This window comes from Crinia signifera, chromosome 4 (assembly GCF_055691185.1).
Source record: "Crinia signifera chromosome 4, ASM5569118v1, whole genome shotgun sequence".
NCBI lineage: Eukaryota > Metazoa > Chordata > Amphibia > Anura > Myobatrachidae > Crinia > Crinia signifera.
In genome coordinates, this window is record NC_139220.1 from 218,770,635 (window position 1) to 218,798,317 (window position 27,683).

Genomic DNA, 27,683 nt, shown 5'->3' on the forward strand with positions numbered 1-27,683 from the left:
CTAAGATGGCGCCGGTGCTGAGGTAACTTGTGGAGTAAAATGGAGGACAGGCCACTAGGCCGTTAGGGAAACGTGGCCGGGGGATATAGGGGCACTGTGGGGATGCAAAATACCTGTATTCTCACACACGTTGCCACTTGCCAGCTCCTCACGTGTGCAGTTTCTCCCTCTTGTCGGCAGCTCATTCCCCTGTCAGTGGGCTGCGCTATGCCCTGGCTCCTGTCAATCACCGCTGGCTGCGCGGTGTCTCCCAAACGCTGCTTGCTCCTCTCCTGTCCTTGTGCGCCAGGTGGTGCAGGCACACCATAGAGTCACTGATGCGGCGCATATCTCGCCACGCAGCTGTCAATCCCCGCCGGTGGGACTGTGTTGTCGGTCCAGGTGCCGTCACTCTGGTGACACTGAATTCCCCTCCACTCAGGGCTACTTCTCTCCACTCTTCCTGCGGTCGCACTCTCTCTCAGCTCTACGCCGTCCTCCTGCTTACTTCTTACACAGCAGGGGGGCTCTCTCTGCATCGCACTTCTCACTCCTTACTCTCTAGGGCACACACTCTGCGTTGCGCCCAGCGTGCTTCTCCTCTTCCCTTGGGGCACTTGATACAACTTCTTCTGCCCAGCAACAGGCAGGGCTCTAACTTCCTCCTTTTTCCCAGCACCTTGCTGGGTCCTAAAGTCCCTCCTGTCCTCCATGCTGCTGCGGGGTGGTTGCCTAGCAACCCCCCAAAACCCTGTATATTTTTAGGCAGCCCTGGCCACCAATGATTCTGTGGCACAAAAAGGGGTACCTCAGTTCTGGGGTGCCACACAATTATGCAATAATTTAAGGCTTTGCCAATGTGTCTCTTCAGCTGTTGTAAAACAGCATGATGTGGATCATCCCAGCAATGCCGTGCATCAGTTTTAGCATTCCATTATATCAAAACTGTGGCAGGGCAAGTTGGAACTTTTCAGAACAACTGGAGAATGACAGGTTTGCCAGGCCTGCAATCATTTCTTTGTTTGTTGGAGATCGGCTGCTGTAAGCCACACCAATTTGCTGGCCGAGTTGTATAGTGGTGTTCAGTTAGGTGCACTAGTTGAGCTTCTGGGAAAAAATGGTAGATTATCAGGTAGATGTGTGAGGCACCCGAAGCATAATCCCATGTAAACTCAGGGTATCAGGGCTAATTGAATACCCGCCATGGTGTCTGAAATCTCTAATTCTACTATAGAATTGAATCTTTATACCATGGTTGCCTACTTTTGAAAAATCATTTCAGGGAGAAAAGGCGTCGCCAGGGGGCGGGCCTTGCATCACCAGGGGGCGGGCCTTGCGTCGCCAGGGGGCTGTTAATTAACTGTACCCAGGGAGTGTGGGCTCTGCTGGGGTGATCGTCCCTAAAATCATGTGCAGGAGCAGCTGTAAATTTGTATACTGAGTACACACTGACAAACAGTCTGCGGGTTATGAATGCCCAGTGGATGGGAAAGCCTGGCTGATTGATGACCTGGGCAGGGGTAGCACTCGGAAAATGAGGTGACTGCCTCAGGTCAGTGTGTGGGGGTGGGGTTGGGGGGCTGTTAATTAAAGGTCCCCCGGGAGTGTGGGCTCTGCTAGGGGTGATCGTCCCTAAAATCATGTGCAGCTGTATTTTTCTGTATCATGTGCAGCTGTATTATGTATCACAAAAACAGTGAAAAAACCCATGTCAACCTCGCGACCTGTCGACCTAACGCATTTGTTGACCTAAACCCATGTTGACCTTATCCCATGTTGACCTAGACACCTGTCAACCTAGAACCCTGTCGACCTTGCTGCCTGTCGACCCAACGGTGTCGACCTAGAACCCTGCCGACCTAAGTGTGGTCGATTTTTAATACGATGGTATCCTCCTTATTTTAGTCTTGCTGTCATGCTTTAATAATGTCCTTTACCAGATGAGACATTGTTTCTGTTTAGTTGTCTGTTTATGGGGTTTTTTCTTCTGTGTAAAAAACTTTATTTCAAATGATCTCCATTTTTTTTTAAATAATAAATTGTTACCTTTTGTTTATATTATGTTCAAAGAACTTGTACAAAACTTAAATTCTCAGTGCATTTCTATGGATCACTTGAATCACTCAATGTTAGTGGGCAGGAGAACATTTTGGCTTACAGCGCATACAGAGAAGTTCAATTGGAGAATAAACATGTATCAAATGAAAGTTATCAGATATGCCTGCTTTGGTTCTCTTTAGGTCATTTATTAGTGAGAGCATCTGAGGACATAAAGGTAAGGTAGGTTTTATGCTTAAGAAATGGGAAAAAAAGAATCATGTTTTAGAAGGAAAGAACGTGGCTGTTATCTTAAGTAGATCTGCTAAATTGCAGCGCCCTGCGATCAGGTATACACTGCCCAGCCAGAGTGAAATCCCGCTGGTGCAAGCTTGCGAATTGCTTAGTACGGCTTGCAAAAATTAGTTGGATCGGCAATTATCTGCAAATCCACTCACCATCGAATGATTTTTCCAGTGTGTGCGTAGCCCAGGACTTGGTGGATATGAAAGAAACTGATGGATCGTGCCAGAGCGAACGTCACATGTCCTACCCTCAAATGCCTGGGCACACCTGTGTTTTCCCTGACACTCCCAGAAAATGGACGGCTACCACCCGCAAACTCTGTCTTCCTGTCGATCAACTTATGTAGGCCAGTGATCAAAAAAGTAGCAGGATTTTATTGCAGGACGGACTTCACGCTATGATACGTACTCATGCGCAGTCTATCCATAATCATTTTTGTCCTGCGATTTCGCAGTGGTGTGATCAGGTCTGAATGACCCCATTCGTTTTCTTTACACCCTTGGCGTTTTTTGTAGCTGCCTCCACCCAAATACATTAAGTCACACTATGGGTACCCCGCCACCAGATCGTCTGTAGAAAATGTGCCGGTGAGTATAGCGAGTGATTGCTCTTTAAATTGTGCACTACTTACCAGCACCTCATATTGGCAAAATTACATCATGGTAATGTCAGTGCTCATTCTCACACTTAATACAAGAAAGAAAAGATCCACAGCCATTTAGATTTCTATAATAATGACACTCCCAATAAAATAACAGAATAAGTTCATTACCATATTCTCTACTCTCCTGTCCGCTTCCCCCAATAACGTGGGTGGGTTGGAGATGTGATGACACTATTTGCAGAAAGTTTCCGTATTTTGCAGTGTGAAAAGTGGTTGGGGCTGCGATGAGTGCAAACGCGGCATCATGACCACTTGCCGGTTTCAGCGGTACATTAGATCTAGCCTAATAATGAGGACTGTACAGTAAGTCTGTCTCACCTGTAATGTCTTTGTCTAAACTAATCCATACAGTAACAATTCCGTACTTTATTTTCTGAACTATACATGGGTTTATATTGAATGTAATGTTAAATCTATCTACCGTATTCCAAGCTGATGATTGCTCCAAATCATTGGGTCAGTAAATATGTTTAAACTGTTAAGGAGTAATAGTCACATACGCCTTGAACCTTTAAGACTGCACAATGCCGTCCCTACTGACAAATATGCTTTTAACACTAATTACTGTGGATATCGGATCCAGGTACAGTTATTTATGCAGCCATAAATGCTGCATCCATGGCGGAGGCTGTAAAACTTAGTGACCATTCTTCCATTACTGACTAAACACAACACAACTTGAAATACTGTATAGGCTGTATTCCAAAATCCTTTGCGGGTGACATCATTTAGAACCAAGAATTTCTTCATTTACTTGAAAAGCTTCAATGGGCTTCACATCCTGCCCTGAAATACAGAACAAATTCATGGTCCTTAACCACGATTTGTGCACATATTTGGAACAATCTTACTATTCCTCCCGCAGACTGCTTGACATTGTATAGCAGCTTTGCCCCTTGTTTTGGGGCATTGGGTCTCAGTTTTACCAAAACAGTCCTATTATTTTTAATTGTATAGATCTTTATTTTTTAATTGCTTATTTCCCTGTCAACCACAATCCTATTGTAACTTAACTGAAATTTATATTTAGGTGAGAAGGAATATATAACCAAGAATGCATGTTGTGGATTTAATAGAAAAGTCACAAAGGGTTTATGTATATTGATGTTAAATATTGCTACAAAACCTATTATTTATTATGACGAAACCTCACAGTGGCTGGAAGAAATTGGGTGGCTGGATAATTTACATATTTGGAAAATATATTGCAGGAATTATAATGTCGGATGCCTCCAGGATAATGTACTTGGCATACATAATCTGACTGGGGCCATTTCTTTAGTAGAGACAAATTCATTGAAAGCTGTTCCTGTAGGCTTTGGAATCGGAAGATGAATTGTTGCCATGGGGAAGTAATTTGGGCGAATACAAAAACCTGTATTTTTGGGGTCTGTCTACCTGTAAAGCTAATTTAGGGGGATATTTAATCTTGGATTCTGACTGTTGGAATGTTCCGGGCAGTCGGAATCCTGGCCCGTTTTCACCCGGCTCGACAGAGACTCGACAGGCGGAATTCAATGTTCCACCTGTCGAGGGGCATGCTGGCAAAATACGTCCATGGATTGTTGCGAAACGGCCGTGAATTCTACTACAATCCATGTCCATTTCCGACAAAACAGTTTGGACTTTTTTTAAAGTCGGATTTGTTTTGTCGAACTTTGACTTCATTGCTGTTGGAAATGGCAGCATTGAATAAGTGGCGGGTGCTATTTCCCCTGTTGGAAATGGCACCTGGGATTGAATACCTCCCTTAAGGTGGGCACACGCTATATGATTTTCGTTAACTGTATGTATAATAACGATATCTTTTACTATATCATATAATTTAGTGTGTATGCACTATATTGTTCATGATGCGTGCTCCCGCAGATCGTTACTGATAACCCTGATTCAGCAGGGGTCCTGATGATTCAGCGGGGCACCCGGAGATGTCACTGAAAAATATATTGTTTAGTGTTTACCCAGCAGGTTGTTTGTAGATATTATATTTGCAGATAGTCTGTTATATAACTTACTATAGTGGAATATATAGATCTATATGAATAGTGTTTTTTTATGTAAAGGGGTCAAAAATGTTTTGAAGCCAAAGGTTCACAGTGTAACGCTGCTGCTGATGTGGGTCTCTGGAGAGTAAGTACTGAAAACAATGGTGTGGGGTGTGTAGTGCACACGCACCACACACCCTGAAAGGGTGACCTGGAAATAATAAACTCATTGGTTTCCTGACAATTGAGTGCCTGTACTGGTTTGGACTTGTACACGTCCAGTGGTGGGGATACTGTTCATGTGCAGAACTGGTCCTGCTTCCTCGTACACTGTGATCCCTAAGCCACAACCTGATTGACACACTGAGGGCATTTGGGTGCAGCATCTGGGTCCATTCAACAAAACTTGTTTTGTGGGAGTGCTGAGGCCAGTGCCTGTGTGTGACTGAGTGGCCTCGGCTGTGGATCTGAGATGGCCATCCTGAAGGTTACTCGGATGACCGATGATCTTGCAGAGTGATCCAATGCTGCATTCTAGGACATGTCCTTCTGCGTTTGCATATTAGCTGTATGGTAATGCACAGTCACTTCCCTGTGCAATACCATACATCTATATGAATCCAGCCCCGAGTTTAAGTAGCACTGCCTTAGCAGTTGGGAGGTGGGGTGACCTGTTTTACTCCTCAGTCTGCAATGGTGCTACAGAAGCCATGATATCACAGCTTCTGCTTCAAAATATACCTGAAACGGGCATCCTCAATGCTGGAACAGTGAATTAATGGGTGTACTGTACATGTGATCTACATGCTAGCAAATACTGCTTGGAAGGCAAGTGGCAACGGGATAGGTCGACACTCTGAAGGTCTTCATACCTTAGTTTGACCACTAAAGGTCAACAGGGCTTAGGTTGAGCCGTAAAATAGGTCAACATGGCTAAGGTTGACAGGGTTGAAAGGTCGACACAATCATTAGGTCGACAATGGGAAGATTGACAGTCAAAAGGTCAACATGAGGTTTTTGGGGGGCGTCTGCCACTGTGGAGGCATGGCTAGCGGCTCTTTGAGCTGCTGGCTATGACCCTAGCCCCTCAGGCTGCAGAATAGATGCTATTCTGTTCTGCAGCCTACGGGGCTTAGGAAATAGTGACAGGAGGGACTCACGAACCCCCCCCCCCCTCCTGCTGCGGGACACTGCCAGCCACAGGAGGGAGGCAGAAACCTCCCAAAAAAACCAGGATTTTCCCGCGAATAGCGGAACAGTTGGGAGGTATGCTAAATGCCATGTTATAGTATGTGCTTGAAAAAATGGCAGTTGGGAGCGGACTGAATTAAGTTTATCACCCTCTCGTTTAATACATCTGCCCCAATATGCCTAAAGGTTTGTGACTACCAAGGACACAAAAGGTTTTCGTTTTAATTTAATATGGCAATATAATAGATTTAGGTGCAGGGTGTGTGGTGTGTACTTACTCTCCAGAGTACCACGTAAGCAGCAATGGCTAATTTATGCAAATTAAATATTGTAATTATTAAGGTGATAGAATCAATATCCAGAGTAAGGAAGGCCTTTACTTCAGCCCATTTTTAGTGATGATAGGTACAGTAAGATTCATAAATATCCTGGATCTAAAGCTCCTAAATACATTTGTCAGTGTAAGAAAGTTTCAGATGGAGACTCAGGTTTCCAGAAAGGACACCTTGGTCGTCTACTCATACGTTCTCTAAACATTATGCTTTAAACGTAGCTAACGCCCACTAGGGGATCATGCCTTGCAAGATGCACTTGCTAAGTAAATCTTATTGCATTTATTGTTTTCCACCCTTTATTCTGCTTTGGTATGTTCCAAGGTTATGTCTGCCATGGGGATCATAAAAGGAAATAGAGAATTATACTCACCAATAATTCCATTTCTTCTTAGAGATCCCATGACAGCCATTAGAATCCCTCCCCTTGTAATGTTTTGCCAAATACCTAAATATGGAGACACTCAAAAGACAAGGAGGTTGGGGAGGAGTGATATTATATAACACCAGGTGGATGGTCCCTAGAAAAACATCCTGTCTAAACTAAAGGAAATGGAGGATATCCCAATGTTATGGCTGCCATGGGGTCTCTAAGAAGAAATGGAATTATCGGTGAGCATAATTCGCCATTTTTTATATACTGTTGTATAGTACAGTAACAGGGCAATGTTGCACCATGTGCTTTACCCCCACACTGGAAGTGCTCACACCATCATAACTAATGAACTCAGGGGGTGGTGGGCGCTTGGTTCCAAATGCTTGGCTTACTAGCTGCTCCTCCGTGCATCTCACAGATGCTCCAAGCTGCAGTGGTGCTCCCACAACACTAAGGGAGAAGACATCTCTCCCCACTCAGTGCAGGAGCCATGAGCCGGAGGTGTTGCTGGTACCACCCATAAGCTGTCCCTTCAAGTGCGGTTGTCCTGCCTGCCCAGCCCTCCTTTTGAACCCGGGTTTACTATAAGCATTGCTACCCACATAATAGACCTGCGTTCTGACAGGTTAGTTTATTTAAAGCCAAGCACAAATCACTATGCATAGTCTTTATTTTATAGAGGTACTTTAAATCAAATCAAATTTTATTTGTCACATACAATAATCATACATGGTACAATATGTAGTGAAATGCTTTTTTATACAACTGTACTACATTATGATAAAGTAGATTGGCTGAGGAAGAGTGTAGAGAGAATGTGTTGGGTAGAAGGAAAGAAAGTAAGTCATGGTACTAGGAGGTCTGGTTGAGGGCTCTAATGGCCTGCGGAAAGAAGCTCCTTCTCATTCGCTCTGTGTTTGCCTTTAATGAGTGGTAGCGTTTCCCTGACCGCAACAGAGAAAATAGTCCATTGTTGGGATAGCTGAGGTCCTTCATTATCTTCCTGGCTTTGGTCCGGCATCCCTTGCTGTATATAGTGTCCAAGTCGGGGAGCTCGAAACAGATGGTACACTCTGCCGATCGCACAACCCCCTGGAGAGCTTGCCTTTCCTTCTTGGTGCTGTTTCCAAACCAGGCCGTGATATTTCCTGTCAGGATACTCTCAATGGTGCAGGAATAGAAATTCTTTAGTACTCTTGAGGATATTCTAAAGTCCTTTAGTCGTCTAAGATGATAAAGATGCTGCCAGGCCATTTTCGCCAGTGAGTTAAATGGCTGACATGGCAGGACCTAGTCAGGTCCTGCATGATACAACAAAAGAGTTCTAGGATATGACCTGTGATGGCGCGCTGCTGCCCGCGAGATGTACTTTCCCTGGTTATCACCCAATAACCATAAATTACCACAAATACAACGAGATGGGATTTCCAAATCCTTGGCGCAACACTTGAATATGATAAGTCTGGAGTTCTTTTTTCCAGGGATTTTTCTTATTTTTCAAGGATATTCTCAGTAATACATGCAAGAAGAGGGGAATCACTGATTAGAAAAGTCTGTACCCCAAAATTATAGAAACGGCAATGAAGGGTGTATAGGTATAGGCGTACCCCTACTCACGGTAAGTAAGGTGATGTAAAGGCCCGTAGCGGTTTCTTTGTGATTATCCTCTGTTCTCTTGATCTTGGTTCTTTTTGTGTTCTCCGTACCAGATGTTGAAGTAAGAAATAAAAAGGAGGGATTAGTGGATAGTTCTTATCGTGTGATAAACACCCCGTGCAGATTCTGATGTGATGAGAATGTGACTATCGTACCTTACTCACCCCAAGATAGAGTAAGATACACATATAAAGGTATCTTTGTGACGCAATACAACAAATGGCTACAATAGAAGGTGGGTATGCGTACCGCACTCACGTCAGTAGGTGCGGGGTATATACCCGTAGCGTTTTCTTTGTTCAAAACTTGTGTTGGTCCGTAGAGAACGGTGTTTTTCTCCCAGATTAGTGGTTGGGAGTAAGTGTAAAAGAAGAAGGAATAATAAGATAAATCAGTACATGAATCTTATCATGTGATGAACACCCTGTGCACCTCCGGATATGGGCCAGATGTGACTATCGTACCTTACTCACCCCAAGACAGAGTAAGATACACATATAAAGGTATCTTTGTGACGGAGATATTAACAACGGCTGCAACAGAAGGCAAATATGCGTACCGCACTCACGTGTGTAGGTGCTGGGTATATACCCGTAGCGTGTTCTTTGTGCAGATTTCTGTTGACCCGTGGAGCAAGGTATTTTTCTCCCGAATAGGTGATTAGGAAATAAATGTGAAAATAAAGATAAATAAAATTGCGTATGGTAAGTGCTATCTATACTCCTATATATAAATATAGGTGGGTATAGAGGAAAATTTGGTGTCTTGATTTTGTTTTATATATAAACCAAGGTGGAGGTAACACAAGCGTACCGTGACTCACAATGGAGTGTTTATCTACACACTCCATTGTGAGTCACGGTACGCTTGTGTTACCTCCACCTTGGTTTATATATAAAACAAAATCAAGACACCAAATTTTCCTCTATACCCACCTATATTTATATATAGGAGTATAGATAGCACTTACCATACGCAATTTTATTTATCTTTATTTTCACATTTATTTCCTAATCACCTATTCGGGAGAAAAATACCTTGCTCCACGGGTCAACAGAAATCTGCACAAAGAACACGCTACGGGTATATACCCAGCACCTACACACGTGAGTGCGGTACGCATATTTGCCTTCTGTTGCAGCCGTTGTTAATATCTCCGTCACAAAGATACCTTTATATGTGTATCTTACTCTGTCTTGGGGTGAGTAAGGTACGATAGTCACATCTGGCCCATATCCGGAGTTGCACAGGGTGTTCATCACATGATAAGATTCATGTACTGATTTATCTTATTATTCCTTCTTCTTTTACACTTACTCCCAACTACTAATCTGGGAGAAAAACACCGTTCTCTACGGACCAACACAAGTTTTGAACAAAGAAAACGCTACGGGTATATACCCCGCACCTACTGACGTGAGTGCGGTACGCATACCCACCTTCTATTGTAGCCATTTGTTGTATTGCGTCACAAAGATACCTTTATATGTGTATCTTACTCTATCTTGGGGTGAGTAAGGTACGATGGTCACATTCTCATCACATCAGAATCTGCACGGGGTGTTTATCACACGATAAGAACTATCCACTAATCCCTCCTTTTTATTTCTTACTTCAACATCTGGTACGGAGAACACAAAAAGAACCAAGATCAAGAGAACAGAGGATAATCACAAAGAAACCGCTACGGGCCTTTACATCACCTTACTTACCGTGAGTAGGGGTACGCCTATACCTATACACCCTTCATTGCCGTTTCTATAATTTTGGGGTACAGACTTTTCTAATCAGTGATTCCCCTCTTCTTGCATGTATTACTGAGAATATCCTTGAAAAATAAGAAAAATCCCTGGAAAAAAGAACTCCAGACTTATCATATTCAAGTGTTGCGCCAAGGATTTGGAAATCCCATCTCGTTGTATTTGAGGTCCTGCATGATGTAGACACCTACAGATGGAGCCGGCTTTATCTTTGGCCGGCGCTCGCCAGATCCATTGCACTGGCGAGTGCTGGCGATAGAGACTGGGACGCGTGTGCGTCTCACACGCACACGCGTCCCAGTATCATGGTGGCTGGGCAGCATCTCCCTGCCCGTCTCCGCTTCAGGGAGATGCTGCCCAGTTTGGGGGGGGGGTCGGGGCGGTGAGGGGGACCAGCGAGGGAGACGGCGAGGACCGGCGGCAGGCTCCATTTGCCAAGCGGCGCGCGAGCGTCTCGTGCGCACGCGCCCCTGGCGGTAGTCGGTAGGGCTGGCGATAGAATTGCCAGCCTCTGCAAAGTTAAGCCCGGCTCCATCTGTAGGTACCTGAAACTGTCTACTCTCTCCACTGGTGTCCTGCCAATGGTCAGGGACTGGTAGTTCCTCTCCTGCTTTGTGCTGAAGTCCACTACTAGCTCCTTAGTTTTGCTGACGTTCAGGTAGAGATTGTTGACCTGGCACCAAGATTCCAGGTTGCTAACCTCCTCTAGGTAGGCTGTCTCGTCATTGTGAGGGATCAGGCCCACCACCACAATGATGTTGGTGGAGCTCGATGTCAAAGTGGCCACACAGTTGTAAGTATATAGAGAGTACAGCAGGGGGCTCAGAACACAGCCCTGGGGTGCTCTAGTGCTGAGGGTGAGCATGGGTGAGACATGTTTGCCCATTCGTACCGCCTGCTGTCTGTCAGAAAGTTGGATATCCAGTAACACAGGGGTGGGCTGAGGCCCAGGATCTCCAGCTTAGTGGTGAGTATGGAGGGGATTATTGTATTAAATGCTGAACTACAGTCGACGAACAGCATTTTTACATAATTCCTTCTTCTGCTGTCCAGGTGGCTCAGGGCTGCATGATGGAGGTATGCAATGGCGTCCTCAGTAGATCGGTTAGGACGATACGCAAACTGTAGCGGGTCCAGGGTGTCCGGTAGAGAAGAAGTGATGAAGTCTCTTACTAGTCATTTAAAGCAATTCATCACTACTGAGGTAAGGGCCACTGGACGGAAGTTGTTCAGGCTGGTGGGCTGTGGTTTCTTGGGAACCAGAACAATGATGGACTGTTTGAAGCATGTCGGGATGATACACTGATCCAGTGAGAGGTTGAATATCTCAGTGAACACTGGAGCAAGCTGGTCTGCACAGGCCCTCAGGATCTGACTCGTAATGCCATCTGGCACTGCTGCCTTCCTTATGTTCACTCTCCTGAATGCCTTCCTCACATCGTGCTCCGAGATGATGAATGAGTTAACCACTCTGGTACACTCCACTAGCGGTACCCTCCACTAGCACTGTTAGCGCTACCACTATTAGCGTTGTGAGCTGCAGCCTCGAAGCGAGCATAAAAAGAGTTTAACTCGTCAGCCAGAGAAGCGTCTGCATTTACCGATCTGGAAGATGGTGTTTTGTAGTCTGTCATAGTTCTTAGTCCCTGCCACAGACTCCTAGAGCCATTCTGGTTAAGTTGCAACTCTAATTTCTGACCATAGCACTGCTTCGCCTCCTTCACTACTCTGCGTACACTATAGGATGTAGCCTTAGACTCAGACATGTTCCCACTGGCGAGCCCCGAGTTATACGCAGCGGAACGGGATCTCAGAGCATTTCGGACGGATTTATCCACCCACGGCTTTTGATTTGGGAACAGAGTGATGGTAGTCTTGTAGACTGTCATCTACTAGTTTCCCAATGAATCCTACTACCACTTCTGTAAACATGTTGACATCATCAGAGCTGCGCCGAAACATGTCCCAGTCTGCGTCATCCAGAGCATCCTGCAGAGCGGCCGCCGATTGGTTTGTCCATTGTGAACCTCCCTCCGAGCCAGAGCTTTCTGCTTTAACCTCTGTTTAGATTTTGGCAAGAGGAAGATGGTGGCGTTGTCAGATTTCCCAAACAGAGGACGAAATTGAGCCTTGTAGCCGTCTTTGACTGTTAAATAGCAGTGGTCCAATGTCCTTTCACTTCTGGTGGGACAGCTAATGTGCTGATAAAAGTTTTGCGCTGTGCGTTTGAGGTTGGCATTATTAAAGTCCCCTGCCACAATAAGCGCAGCGTCCCGGTGCAGTTTCTGAACTGTATGAGTGCTTCATGAAGCTCGCATAAAGCAGTGTCCGCCCGCAGAGGAATATATATGGCGCTGACTATGACTGATGTAAACTCCAGAGGAAGGTAGAAGAGATGACATTTGATGGTCAGAAGTTCCAAGTACTTGTCGAACTACAAGCGCCAGCAAGCCAGGATATAAAGGGTCCGCTGGCACTTGTACTCCAAATGTAAATAATCAACCCCCACAATAGGCAGTACACACACAGTATTTGGTAGTATTTTATTAAATAAAAATACCCCCATACAGCCCTTGTTCACCAATTTATAAATCAAAATTTGAAGGGTCACAACCTCTTTGCTCTGTGTAACATCCTCAATCATCCATCACAAGTGAGAGCTCACTCGGAAATATCCTCTATAGGAATGAATGATTACATGCTAATTGGTAAGAGTGTGATAAATGCCATGAAATAGTGATCATGGAGATCTGCAGTGCCTACCGTTGGACCCGCCGGTTGCTCCAAAAAATCTGGTGGGTTTTACAGCCCCTCAAAAATAATTTTAAGTCTCCCAGCAAGACACCAGACCCCCACACACTACTGCCACCCAAATCTGACAGTGGCCATTGATCAAAATTGGGTTGTCCTGGGAGTCCAATGAGCCATTCACTGAATTGCGTCATTGTGGCCCTGCCGCCGGCTCCGCAATGCTGGTAATCTCACTATGCCAATATACCCCCAGTACCTTCCCCACTAAGGATCACAGTGCATGCCATGGCCCCCAACGCCACTCAATGCCCCCCCCCCCCACCCCCTCCCTCAACACACACACACTATTTTGACCTGGCAGCCAGGATGTTGTTAATAAGATAGAAATGTGCAGCAAAATAGGAGGTTGAATTCGGTTGGGTATCCTTTTTCTGTACTGGCTGGAGTATTTTTGCATGGGAGATGCCTAGTGCTCCCTCTGGAGTAAGGTAGCTCTAGGTAAGTACCTAGATTACATATGCAAAGGGTCAGCCCTGTCCTGAGCACATTGAATGAAGTCTGATGAACTTTGATTTAACTCACATAACTGTTGCCTTTATTGTTTGTATGTAGAAATTGGTACATTTTAAAAAGCCATTCATTGCTATTCCTGCTGCTTCAATTGCCCAGGTCCATTATTAAAAGAGAGGGAATGTCTGAGAATCATGCGTTATACATGTTCCTGAAGATGTTCTATGGCTGCATAAACTAAATAAATACTACATCATGTGGTGTGAGAACAACGGACAATGAAGGTGCATAACTTGTTGTTGCTGCAGACCAATCCTCACGCATAAATCCAGTCCTGCCAAGAAGCCGTTTCATTGGCACAGAGAGAACCTTCTGCCTGCCAAGTTAAAAATAAACCTGAAAACTGCTCTGGTTTTCCCAGACAGCCATTGAACCAATGTTATTACACCAGAGAAATGGGAGTGCGCCAGTAAGCTATTGTGATTTTTTTTTTTATCACTTATTTTAATGGGACAATAACAAAAAAATTACAAAAGCCTATTGGCAAATATCAGAGCTAGAAGCATATGCCAAAATGGTTTATTATCTTTTCCTAACATTGATGCCAATGCTACCACTGATGTAATCTACATATTTCTCCCTAAAAACCCAGCACAGGACTTAGCACTAAAGAATCTTTACATATTGTTTTGCAATAATCGAATAAACGCTAAAAATAATATTTTGGGTAAGTTAGGAAAACCTACTGGCCCTGATTTTTCTATATGGAGGCAGTTGCAGACATGACTGCGTTTTTGTGTGCAGCATGAATGTGAATGTATGCTAATGCTGTAGCCGATGGACTCCACCATGAGATGCAAACCGGCTATGTCGCTATTTTGTCTTGGTATGTTGAAGCATTAGGATTGCCCTTCACTGTAGAGCAGGGGTCTAACCCAAACCCTGCAAAACATCCTCATACCATTATCCCTCCTCCACCAATCTTCACAGTTGGCGTATTGCAGTCAGGCACGTAACGGTCTTCCTGCAACCGCCAAACCCAGACTGACAACCAGCGAAGTGATATTCGGCAGTCCGCAGAACACGTACCTCTTCTCCACAATACAGTGTGCTTTACACCACTCCATCAGATGCTTGGCATTGGATTTGGCCATGGAAACCTGTGCCATTAAGATCACGCCAAACCATTTTTGTGCTTACATTAATGCCAGTGGAATTTCTGAACTCTACAGCTATGGAATTAGCAGAACGTAGGCAACTTCTACGCACCAGCACCATAGCAGTTGTCGACCCCATTCTGATTTTACATGGTCTTCTGCTTCATGGCTTAGGTGCTGTTTTTCCTAAATCACTTTTTAATAATAGAATCTCAGAAAAGGAATCCGGCACTCCAATAGATGTATAGCAGGCAGCTTGCTCAGGCGCCTTCCCAGGACCATGTGGATCCACAGACAAGCAAGTAGCACAGGTGTCTCTTGGAGACTTCAACTGAATTTTAAATGCTTTATTGCATAATATTATACCCGTTATGCAATAAAGCATAGAAAATTCAGCCATTTTCTAATTGTCAGTTTTCATTGCAGCAGGAGCCGGCCGGGACCGTGACGGTCACGCAGGTCCCGGCAGAGAGCCGGGCGAGACGCAGACCGCGGGTAACTATTGCCCCGCAGCCCCCCAACGGCGCCCCAATTTCTCTGCGCCCCCCCCCCCCGCCACCGCGGGGCTGCGGAGCTATAGTTACGCCACTGCGTGAGTACTTGTAAATTATACAGGGGGTCCCCACAGGGGATTTTCCCTATAACCCGAAAGACCCTATTCAGGTTCAGTCATAATCCCCAGTACAGCACACAGTGCATGTTTACAGGTCTCCTCACAGAATCAAGTGAAATAATTAGCTGCAGCTGTGGATCTTTTAAAATGTGTTAGTCATTAATGACTACTGCACCTGTCAAGTGACCTGGAAAACGTGAACTGTGTGGGGGGAACCTGAGGACTGAGCTTGAGAACCACTGGTATAGTGTAAATATCTCTTCTGCAGCACAGTTCAAAATTCAATTAGGGGATGCACAACAACTGCCATTCCAATCTGACTCACTGACAGTTGGCATTTCTCCAATATTGGAATTTTGGACTATGCTGCGGCCCAGCCCCTTGAGCCACCACTGGTGACCACCAATTCTATATAAATGACACCAAAGAATAAACTGGTTCCTCTGTGCTTTTTATGTTTTGCTCCCACACTGATAAAGCAATTTCATTATTTTTAAATTATTTTTAAAATAGTATTTTTACTCTTTTTGTGTGTGTGTGTGTATATTTTGTGAATAACTCTGTAGGTCCAATGTTCTTGGTAGATTTGTCTAAATTTAATAAAGAATGTTTTTTTTTTTCCAGGTTGGAATTCCTTTTCATTATCTGGAGAACAAAACTACACTATCCACAGTCAGGAAGCCTATTCACACTTGAGTGATTCTTCATTTCCTAGGAACATGGTTGACAGTTTGATTGTATCTTTACGGTGAGTTGTTCAGCATTATTACTGTGAACTTGTTATTCTAGTAGTTTTGTTTGTTAAGTAATGGTGCATGACTTAAAATCCATTAAACATGTCACACTTTCAAAAAAGTTGCAAATATAATTTAATTACAGCTGCGTCTTTTTTCTTTACTAATTGTTTAAAAAAGAGAGACTTGTAAATATTCATTTAGAATCTATTTTAGGACGGTTTACTGCCATTTTAGCAAACTCTTGCTCACCATCGCCATATATCCCTATTATTTATCATGTGTCATACTTATCTGTAAGTACACCATTATTGCTCATTATAATGCAAGCAGTTCAGTGGCGAATCTATCAAATCACATATAATGACTAGGGCATATTAGAATGTAATACTGTATATGCCACACAGTGGCCTTTTGTAGCCTTCCGTAAACTGTATTATCTAAAATGACAGATAAATATTTAATCAGCTTCAAACAGGTCATTATCACAAATGCTACCATCTTCCAGTCACAAACAAGGATATCGGACTGACTGTGCTTAACATACCTCCCAACATGACCATTCTACGAGGGACAAGATGCTCTGTTTCTGGACTTCCTTACCAGTGGCAGTTGCAGGGCTGCAGAACAGTCCAAAATTCCGATAGGGGAGCCCACCAACTGCCACCCTAAACAGCACAGTCCGGACTTACTGGCAGGTGTAGCTCCCCTATTTGAATTTGTGACAGTGGTTCAGCCCTACCTCTGCAACTGCAACTGGCAAGGATGTTCAGGAGCAGAGCATTTTGTCCCTCCTGGAATGGGTCATGTTGGGAGGTATGTTAACCCCTTCAGTGGCAGGGTTTTTGTCCCCACTGGGCAAGTTCTTTTGGGGGGAGTGCTCCCTAAAAAAAAAAAACACTGTGTTTCGAGGGGCCAAGCTGCGCACTAGATCAGCCACTGCCTGGTCCTGCCCCCGGCAACCCAGGCTGTGTACGATGTGACGTTGGCGAGTCTCACACAGCTGGGGGGTGGGGGAGAGGAGGCAGTGCCGAGCAGCAGGAGCCAGGCAGCGGCTGAAGCTGAGAACAGTGCTGATCTCAGCTTAGCGGCTCTTCCCGGAAGGAGGGAGAGCAGGCAATGGCACTCCAGAGGATTTTCTGGGTTTGCCAGTCTGGGCACTGGCGCATAGCCCGGAAAATTCTCAGGAGTGCCAGCAAAGGGGTTAATACACCTCTTCCATATATATTCAAGAAAGGTCTGGTACTGACTTCCCCAGTGTGCTTTCCATATTTCATAAAGGGAAGGCGGTCTCACAATGAAGGAGTGTGGCACATAACCGTACCCTTGATTGAAGTGGGATACGGTCGCTAGGGCGACACTATGAAGGTCAGTCGACCTCTAAAGGTTGACAGGGCTTAGGCCGACACAAGAAGTAGGTTGACATAGCTAAGGTCAACAGGGTCGGAAGGCCGACACAAGCGTTAGGTCAACAGTGAAAGGTCGACAGGATTTTCATGTTTTTTTTCAAAACAGAAAGGAATTTCATACCCTACCATACACTAGAACATGGAAGGAAAATATAATAGTGTGCGAGCACAGTGAAGCACCATGCCCAAAGCATGGCGAGTGCTGTGATACACTGTTACTGTGTCCATGTCCCCTTACGTCGAAATTCAGGACAAAAAAACTTAAATAACTTATGTTGACCTTTTGACTGTGGACCTTCCAATTGTTGACCGAATGCTTGTGTTGACCTTCTGACCATGTTTTCCTATGTTGTGCCAACATTTACTGGTCGACCTAAAGTATCGATCTTCATAGTGTTGACCTTATGACCCATACCCATTGATGTTCTGTCACATAGTAGCACAATCATTCACATTCAACTGCATATAGTGCACCTAATTCATGTAACGCCACACAGTAGTGCCTCTTAATTCACGTTTTAATAAACAGTGCCTCTTAATCATGTTGTATCTCAGTAGTGCCCCTTATTCATGTTAGGCTACAGAGTAGCACCCCTTTATTTTTATATTCGTTATATGTGAAAGTTAGATTAAAACTGTATGATATTAGTAACTCCATTCTCTGTGATTCTAATTTTGTCTACTGTATATTGCAAAAAACAAAGTCTGTTTCACTGGAACCCTTCCTACAGCCCACAGTTATCACATCACCCCTGAGGTGTCAGTAAATCCATGTGGGCCGCATACATATATTTTATTGGATCAGAAGTAAATTTGTGCATTTGACTAAAACCTTTTTGTTATTTCCCTTCACCACACTTAGTAATTGCTTTATCAAACTTTATCTCATTTACTACAATTTTAGAGTAATGCTGTGTACACACGGTCCGATTTCCTTTCCGAAGTTGACGATATAGTCAACATCGGATCGGATCTGAATCGGATGCAGATCGCAAGGGTTTTTTAACCCTTGCGATCCAGATCCGATCCCGATGCGCGTTCATGTATCGGAACCAGAAAGTCTTGGCTGCCTTGTCTATATAGTGCAGATCTGCACTATATAGTCAAGATAGGATGCAAATCGGATGTGCCTTAAGATCCTATCCACGATCCTATCTGATCAGATTGTGGATAGGATCTTAAGGCACATCTACTGTGTGTACACACCATAAGACCACACTTATTCTACAGTGGCTATCCTGTTAGGCTGCGCCCAGGGCCGGCTCAAGGCACATTCCTTTGGAGCGGGCGTGCTGGGCGGCCATCAGTTTTGTCTGCAGTTTTTAATCAGCCGCCAGTAGAAGCAGGATGCCGGAGTGAGGGACCTGTCAAAACGCAATGTGTAGACGCAACCTTACCTTTTGTATGTCTTATTCTCAAGTATTACTACAGTAATTGCACATTGTAACCTATGTTGCATGCCCAAGATAGCTGTTTCACATGGGACTCTTGTGCAGAATGAGCAGTGACTGGATCTGATGATTTAGCAAGATTCTCTCCTACTCCCATTGTGTGTAGGAGGAATAATCCTTGGAAACTAATGACCCAAATGGCTATTGCATCCTTATAATATATTCATTGTTTATTTTATGCAAAACTAAACCTCTGTATTATGTTCAAAGTATCTGTAAAGCACATTCTGTCTTGTTGTAGGAAAATACCATATAAACTTAATTCTTCCTTTTTCTTTTTCTTCTTTGACTTATTTATTCATTTATCAAATGTAATTACGTATATGATATTAATGCCATACATGATTCTGTTACATATAACAAATATCATGTCTCCTACAAATTTGTGATCACATAATACCATACTACCCAATTGTCCCACACTATGTGTGTGTGTGTGTGTGTGTGTGTGTGTGGGGGGGTGATGGGGGAGCAGTGGTTAAGCAGCGGGTGAAGAGACAAATGCTCACAGTGTCTATTTACAGTGCCGGAAGAAACCCCAGCATCTTAGAGAGTTCTGGTCACAACCCGACAATGATGATAACGGTGGTGCCATGAATCTGTAGAGGAATGCATATTACTCAGATGCATTGATTAATTCTCATATTTACTCCGTAAGCCCCTCTCACTTTTATTGTAACCTCAATGTTCAGGGTCTAAAGGCCCCATACACTAGTACGACTTGTCCTAAGGATAAGTCAGACAACTTTGCCCTTGAAAGCCCCCAGTAGCTCCCTGGGAGGATCGCTTACGATTTGGCACTTGATGTGCTTTATTTACATGCAATAAATTGCATGCGATTTATTGCATGTAATATCCTCCGGGGAGCTAGCAGCAGCGGGGCGGATAGCGGGGTCCATGCAGCAGCTGGGAACTAGTAGCGGTATTTGCTGGGTGTCTGGGCGGGAAGTGGCTGCTGAATGTGAAAAAATATTTTGAAAATACTTGCCGGCCATTTATTGACTGAGATAATTCACTCAGCCAATCAGCGTCTGGCCATTATTTAAAAAATATTTTTTCACAATCAGCAGCTGCTACCTCACCCAGCCACCGCGCCAATCCGCTGCCTGCCCCCCACATAGGTGTGTTCCATGTTTCTCTACCTTGATGCCAAAATGATGATAAAAAGCGGTCTTTATGAGTGGAGTAATTTGGAGTTTCTGGGTGGAACATATTAAAAAAGTGATCAGCTTGTTTTAAAAAAGCTAATTGAGCAAATAAACTAATTGAGATGTCAGTTGAAATTAGAGATTTCTTTAAAGCAGTCTTTAAAAAAACATTTAGGGTACTTATGTAGTATCTGGGCGCCCGATTTTAAAATCGGGTCGGAAAAATCGAATCGCATCCGAACGCATGCGATCTGATGCAATTTTCCATAGGATTTAATGTTAACATAGTCCTGTTCATTTCCCCACTATCTAAGTGGGCATACAGCTGATTTTATAAAGCGTGGCGAGCGCAGCGAGCCACCGAGCCCGAAGCATGGCGAGCGCAGCGGATTACGTAAAATGTTTTCCGCGTCCCCTCGCGGGGCTCGCCACGCTTCGGGCTCGGTGGCTCGCTGCGCTCGCCCCGCTTTATAAAATCAACTCTATGCCCACTTGGATAGTGGAGAAATGTTAACCTTGTGTGGACCTTGTTAACATCGAATCCTATTTAAAATCGCATCGCATGCGATGCGATGCGATTTTGCCGAAAATCACAGTGAATCGCATCTAATTGTATGCCTTAAGGTAAGGCATACAATCAGAAAATCGGCAGCCCAGATACTACATTTAGAAACTATAGATATTAAAATTCTTGTGCTTGTGCAATATCCAATCCACTTCCAAATGAAGACTCTCATATAATTAATTAAAAGCTGTTGTTGTCATTCTTAACTTCTTCATGTATAATCAGGCAGTATGACCACTGGTATTCTGAGTGAGCTGAACCTGGTGCGAATAGTACAGTATATACCAGTAGCACACGCATTAGGGGTTTCTGAGTACCCAGGAGTCTAAGGGCCCAAGTCTGAAAGCTGAAGGTCCCCTCTTTCCATGGGTACAAGAATTTTAAAAATTGGCCCTTGGGAACCGGAGATATCTGACTTCAAAGCAGTGGTCCCCATCCAAGCCTGTTAATTGCTCTTCCCAGTCAGATATTTCAGGTTTTGTCTAACATAGAGTTTTTCTGAATATATTCCAAAAGCTGGGACTCTCCTTCTTTGAGGGACACTAGAAACTTGTCTCTACTGTTCCCAGAACCAGAGATATCAGCCTTCCAGTAGCTCCAGCTACACACACCTGGTATGTAGTTTTATATACAGTACTCGTTGGCAGATTGCTCTGCCTCCTGAACTCTGATCCCCTAGTCCCCAATACCATTTGGTAGGTGGGATTCTCTAATTTTAAATTCCGTTAAAATCTAAGAAATCTGAGAAAGTATTGTAGGCTCCTCCACAATAATCACAATAAACATAATAGGGTAATGCACATGTTTTAATGTACTATAGCAAAAAGATGTAAAAAGCACTGTGACAAAGTAACGTAAAAATATATTGTAAAAGGGATAAGATATAACCGTTAACGTAGTTGGGATTGACCAGAGTAAAAACTAACTGCGAGGAAACATATGTATTTAAAAATGATAAGAACGATGGGTATATCTTTAATAGAAGGTGCAAAGCGGTATCCAAACCCCAAAAAGAGAAAGTAGGTAAAGGAGAGAGGAGAAGATAGTTTTTCTGTGTTGTACGCTATAGCCATGATAAATTGTACGGTGTTGATGGTGCCTTGGTGTCCTTAAATAGAAATGTCCAAATGTATTGTATGAATTGTAATGTAATGTTATGTCATGTAGTGTTAATGCGTACCGTAAGCCCAAGAAAAAGCATATAAGAAAGTGGAGCAGTAGCTCCATAGCGCAATAGGTAAGAGTGTAAGGGCTTTACCATGCGATGTGTTGTATGATTATGTATATGTATTTTTTGAAAAAGAAAATAAATTCAAATTAAAAAAAAAAAAAAAAAAAAATCTAAGAAATCTATTTCCGGGGACTGGAGATATCTGCAGTCAAGCAAGCTGTCCTCCCACCAGACAATTATGAATAATAAGCCCACTCCACTATACACCCCTCCTCTGCATATTAAACATCCTCTACCACCCTGGAAGTTATGTATCAGGGCCCCTTCATTCAGCCCAATGCCCTCTTCCCCCTCCGTCCCTCCCAGGTAGCAACAGCAGCACACACTTCTACAGCATGTGCTGTGCTGAAGCAGGCTCAGCATGAGCATCTCACTGACAGCGTGTGAGCTCATGCTGAGCCTGCTGTCAGCACAGTACATGCTGTAGGTGTGTTCTGCTGCTGAGTTTAGAGTTTTTTTGAGTTTTATTTCACCCTCCTCTAAACATTTTGGGGGCGTGGCCTAAGTGTGGGAGATGGCCACAACTCCCACACTTAGGCCACGCCCTAAAATTTTACCGGGGCCCGGCATTCCTCTCGGCTGCCCTGATCACACCACTCCAGTGCGAAGTCTAATAGCTAGTAGATTACACTGTACAAGATCCCACTGTGCACTAGATATGTTTTCCTAAATTAATTATATAAATACAGACCTACATTGGAAGCAGACGTCATTATGAAGGAATCCAGCATCTGTACTCACTAGTCAGTGTGCTGGTGTGCAGCTGGAATGTTGTAGTAAATACTGAGATATCTTTACATTACTGATTCTGTTTTTCTTTGCAGATTGGTCAGCTCCATAGTATTGTTAGGATTTCAGCTGGTTTTCTCCCAGCTGTCGATTGATCACAGAAAGGTAAGAAATCTCCATTATTCCATCGGCCATTATTTGTTTCTGTTTCCCTGGTAACATAAGTTTGTAGCATATTAGCGGTCAATGAAAATAAGGACTGCTTAAATGCCCTAACGCCTGATTCATGCCTGCCCCCTCCTAGAGCAAGGTAACCATCTTAACTCACCATAATGAAATAAAGACAATGACTCCTTTATAAAGGGAAAGGGAGGTTCAGCTTTATTTAAGTTGTTCCTATTTAAATGTAAACTACTACAGTATATTCCAAACTACTGAAAAAGGGGAAACAGGACAGATAAAGTATGGAGGCATAGAGAGAATGGCCCCACTAAGTAATATCACTGCATATATTCCACATTTGACTAAAACAGTGGTTCTCAAATTCGGTCCTCAGGACCCCACACAGTTCATGTTTTCCAGGTCACCTGACCGGTGCACTCATTTCTGACTGACACACATTTAAAAAAATTCCACAGATCGAGCTAATTATTTCACTTGATTCTGTGAGACCTTCAAAACATGCACTGTGTGGGGTCTTGAGTACCGACTTTGAGAACCTGTTGACTAGAATGATCAAAGGCCATCTAATATCCCCACACTTAAGGTATCCACCTCTGACTCCAATGACACAACCAAAAACATCCACATGGTCGATGGTGTTGCTGATCCCATTACTGTTCTAACCCAGATGCCTGGGTGCATTATAGATAGGCCTTACTGCACACCTATACTGCACAGTCTGCACCTATGTTTAATTACCTCTATGAAGTCCTGTGTTTGCTCTGCTGCTGTTGAAAATATTTGTGTGTGGGGACTTCTAGGTTTTAGACCCACAAGGCCTTCTGCTCATGTGGTTTAAGGCACTGGAAAAATGGGAGGGGTCTGATTTGGTTCACATTGCAAAATGTGAAAGCCAATACTGTAGGCTTGGGTAACGCCATCTACTGTATATTGCATTCCAGAGCTTGGAACATACATTATGTGAAATGCAGACAAATCTAAAAATGGCTTGACTGCAGTGGTGCAAGTAGGAAAAAGGTCTTAGTGGTACTGTGCCGCGCGCCGTAGAAAAATGGGCGTGGTCAGGGGTGTGACCAGGGGCGTGGTCATATGACACTAGGGGGAGTGGCTGGAATATTGCACGCCGAAGGCACACAGCCAAAGTTTACACAGTAATGCCTGTTACGTGTCACACACCCAATACATATGACCCATGCCATAATGCCCACACGCACCCACCGACAACATCTCCGCCACCACCCATAGCACCCCACGCAATACATCCTTTCACAGGTTAAAGGGGCGCAGCCCCTTACAACCTAGTATAGAACATTATTAGTGAATATCAGAAGGGGTGGATCCAGCTGTTGATCCATTCAACTTCTTTAGGCGCTGCCTGGGGTCAGAGCCGGCCTTAGGCATAGGCAAACTAGGCAATTGCCTAGGGCATTTGGAATGCCTAGGGGCATCAGCAGCTTCTGCTGATTAACATGATATGCAGCATGCCTATATTCTGTGTGTGCGTGAGGCTGTATCTGCATATGCAATAGTGTATTCATGGAAATCACTGTAACATAGCATTCCGTATGCAGGTACAGCCACAGTCGCACACAGAATATAGGCATGCCACATATAATTTTAATAATCGGAAGCTCCTTGTGTGTGTGCTGGTCATAACAATGCAAATAAGATGAATTTTCAGCAAAAAAAGGCACCCAACGTTAGCAGAACTGGCCAGGAGCTGCATGGCCTATTGAGGCAAGATGTATGAGGAAACATCTGTATACAAGCAGAGGCAGAGGTGTTAGCGGCTGTGCGAGTGCTGTCTGCGGCTGGGTTGGTTGTGCAATAGTGTTCGGCATATGTGTAAAGGGCATTATGTGTGTCATGTATACATGCATTAATAATGTGCGATATGTGTAACAGGCATTATGTGTGTCATGTGTATAAGGGCATTAATAATGTGCAACATATGTGTAATGGACATTATGTGTGTCATGTGTATAAGGGCATTAATAATGTGCAACATATGTGTACGGGGCATTATGTGTGTCATTATGTGTATGAAGGGCATTAACAAAGGTTGGCATAATGTGTAAGGGGCATTATGGTTATAAGGACATTAATAATGTGTGTCATGTGTAAGGGGCATTACTGTGTGGTATTATCAGGGGTACCGAGAGAAAGGGGTAGGGGGTACAAATTACTCAAGCCAAAGTCTGATGGAAGGGCCCAGTGGAGGCCCCGGGCCCCCTCCCCTTAAGTGATAGCAGCAGCTGCAGCTCTTCTCCTCTGCCCAGCACACACTGCTTTGTGCTGGGTTGCAGTGTGATCATGGAGGTGCTTAAAATACAATATTTTCTTAGGGTTTTTTCCTAAGGAAATAATGTGAATAATGTGAGGAGTAATGTATATAAGGTAAAGTGGTACTATTGTGTGATGTAACGTGATTAAGGGACACCATCGCAAGTTATAATGTGAATAAAGAAGATGCACTACTGTGTGGCATAATTTGAATTGGGGGTACTAATGTGTGGCCATGCCCCTTCCCAGCAAGAACACACCCCTGTTTGGGCTGAGCACCGAATGTGTGCACTGTTTCTATTTAAAATATTGCGGGTAGGAGCACCAAAATGATGACTGCTATGATGAGAGTTGATGGTGCTGGGAAAGGGGAGCAGAGTCAGAGGCGAAACTAGTGGCGATCCTAGGGGGCACCAGCCAAAATCTTGCCTAGGGCGTCATTTAGGCTAGGGCCGGCTCTGCCTGGGGTTGCTCTGTTCTCTAGCCAGCACAATAAAGGAGACAGAGCTGGCTGGAGACAGGAGCATGAAAGAAGCTGCAGCCAGAGGCGTAGGGAGGGCGGAGCCACCGGAGCTCACGCTCCGGGCGCTGATTGGTCGGATGGCGCCGCCGGCCCGCCCCCCCTCCGCAAAAATCATCCCCGCTGCCGCACAAGATAGATCATCTGTGCGGGCAGCGTGCGGCGGCGGCTGCCTTGCCCGGCGCCTGCCTCCTGCCCCCTGCCCAGTCCGTGACGCTTGGGCGGCTGACTCACTTCAATGTAAATTGGTGCTGCTGCTGCTCGGACCGGCTTCCGGGCAGCGCAGCAGCACTCAGATTCCTTCCCAGAGTCGCCTGCTTCTCACTCCCTCCTCCGTCATCAGCCACAGCCATCCGAACTTCCCAAGCGCTGCCAGAGGAGAGTTTCTGCTGCCGCCCTGCTATCACTATTCAAGGTGGATTTCTTTTTTTTTTTTTACAGATAATTAATGATGTGATATGCATAATAATAAACTTGGGGTTTGGGGGATTTGTGGGTCCTGGGGGAGGGGAGGAGGGGGGGGGGGGGGGAGTGAATCTCTCTGGCATCTGCTGCTGCCCTGCTGTGCTGTATGTATATTTACAGCTGTCAGCATGTTATATAGTGCAGCAGATTCCGTTACAGTGTCTTATATAGCGCAGCAGATTCCGTTACAGTGTCTTATATAGCGCAGCAGATTCCGTTACAGTGTCTTATATAGCGCAGCAGATTCCGTTACGGCACCTTATATAGCGCAGCAGATTCCGTTACAGAGTCTTATTTAGCGCAGCAGATTCCTTTACAGCATCTTATATATCGCAGCAGATTCCGTTACAGCGTCTTATATAGCGCAGCAGATTCCGCTACAGCGTCTTATATAGCGCAGCAGATTCCGTTACAGCGTCTTATATAGCGCAGCAGATTCCGTTACAGCGTCTTATATAGCGCAGCAGATTCCGTAACAGCGTCTTATATAGCGCAGCAGATTCCGTTACAGCGTCTTATATAGCGCAGCAGATTCCGTTACAGCGTCTTATATAGCGCAGCAGATTCCGTTACAGCGTCTTATATAGCGCAGCAGATTCCGTTACAGCGTCTTATATAGCGCAGCAGATTCCATTACAGCGTCTTATATAGCGCAGCAGATTCCATTACAGTGTCTTATATAGCGCAGCAGATCCAGTTACAGTGTCTTATATAGTGCAACAGATTCCGTTACAGCACCTTATATAGTGCAGCAGATTCAGTTACAGTGTCTTATATAGCGCAGCAGATTCCTTTACAGTGTCTTATATAGCGCAGCAGATTCCGTTACAGTGTCTTATATATAGCAGTAGATTCCGGTACAGCGTCTTATATAGCGCAGCAGATTCCGTTACAGCACCTTATATAGTGCAGCAGATTCAGTTACAGTGTCTTATATAGCGCAGCAGATTCCGTTACGGCACCTTATATAGCGCAGCAGATTCCATTACAGCGTCTTATATAGCGCAGCAGATTCCGTTAAAGCGCCTTATATAGTGCAGCAGATTCCGTTACAGTGTCTTATATAGCGCAGCAGATTCCGTTACGGCACCTTATATAGCGCAGCAGATTCCATTACAGCGTCTTATATAGTGTCTTATTTTTAAGTTAACTTAAGTTTTTTCTTTTTAAATGTAACATGCAAACACATGTTAGCCACGCCCCCAATTACCGGGGTAGGGGGGCGCGAAATATGCCCTTGCTCCGGGCACCATGGCACCTAGCTACACCGCTGGCTGCAGCAGCAAGCACCCGACAATTCACCTTGTGTTGGCCTGCACCAATTGACCATGGTGAGTAGTCTGTGGATGCAGCTACACCGCACCGACAACCCTTACAGCCCTATTTGGTCCTTTGCTACAGCCAGCGCAGCCAGAAAATCATTTAAGAATACACACTGAGCCAGCGCTGGCGTTCTTATAGCCCTGAAATGGCCCCTGTAGTTCCAGTGGGAGGTAGGGAGCCACATCTGAGCCAGCCCTGCGGAAGTCAGCCAACCTCAGATTTGAGATTACACTGAATAGTAGGGTATTATCTGTGCACTGAGAAGGTGTGTCTCGAGTTGACTAGCTGCTGCACTCAATGGGTGACCAAGCCGTAGTAAACAATA

The 27,683-nt window shown here is 44.6% G+C and overlaps 1 protein-coding gene across 1 annotated transcript in view; it reads left to right on the forward strand.

The window, feature by feature from the left end:
- THSD4 (thrombospondin type 1 domain containing 4) overlaps positions 1 to 27,683 on the forward strand; it is a 708,854-nt gene that overhangs the window by 34,509 nt on the left and 646,662 nt on the right. The window contains exons 2-3 of the mRNA XM_083183802.1: positions 15,942 to 16,065; positions 22,680 to 22,749. Of these exons, the coding sequence (XP_083039928.1) occupies positions 16,037 to 16,065; positions 22,680 to 22,749 (99 nt within the window). The 5' untranslated portion in view covers positions 15,942 to 16,036. The remainder of the gene's footprint in view (positions 1 to 15,941; positions 16,066 to 22,679; positions 22,750 to 27,683) is intronic.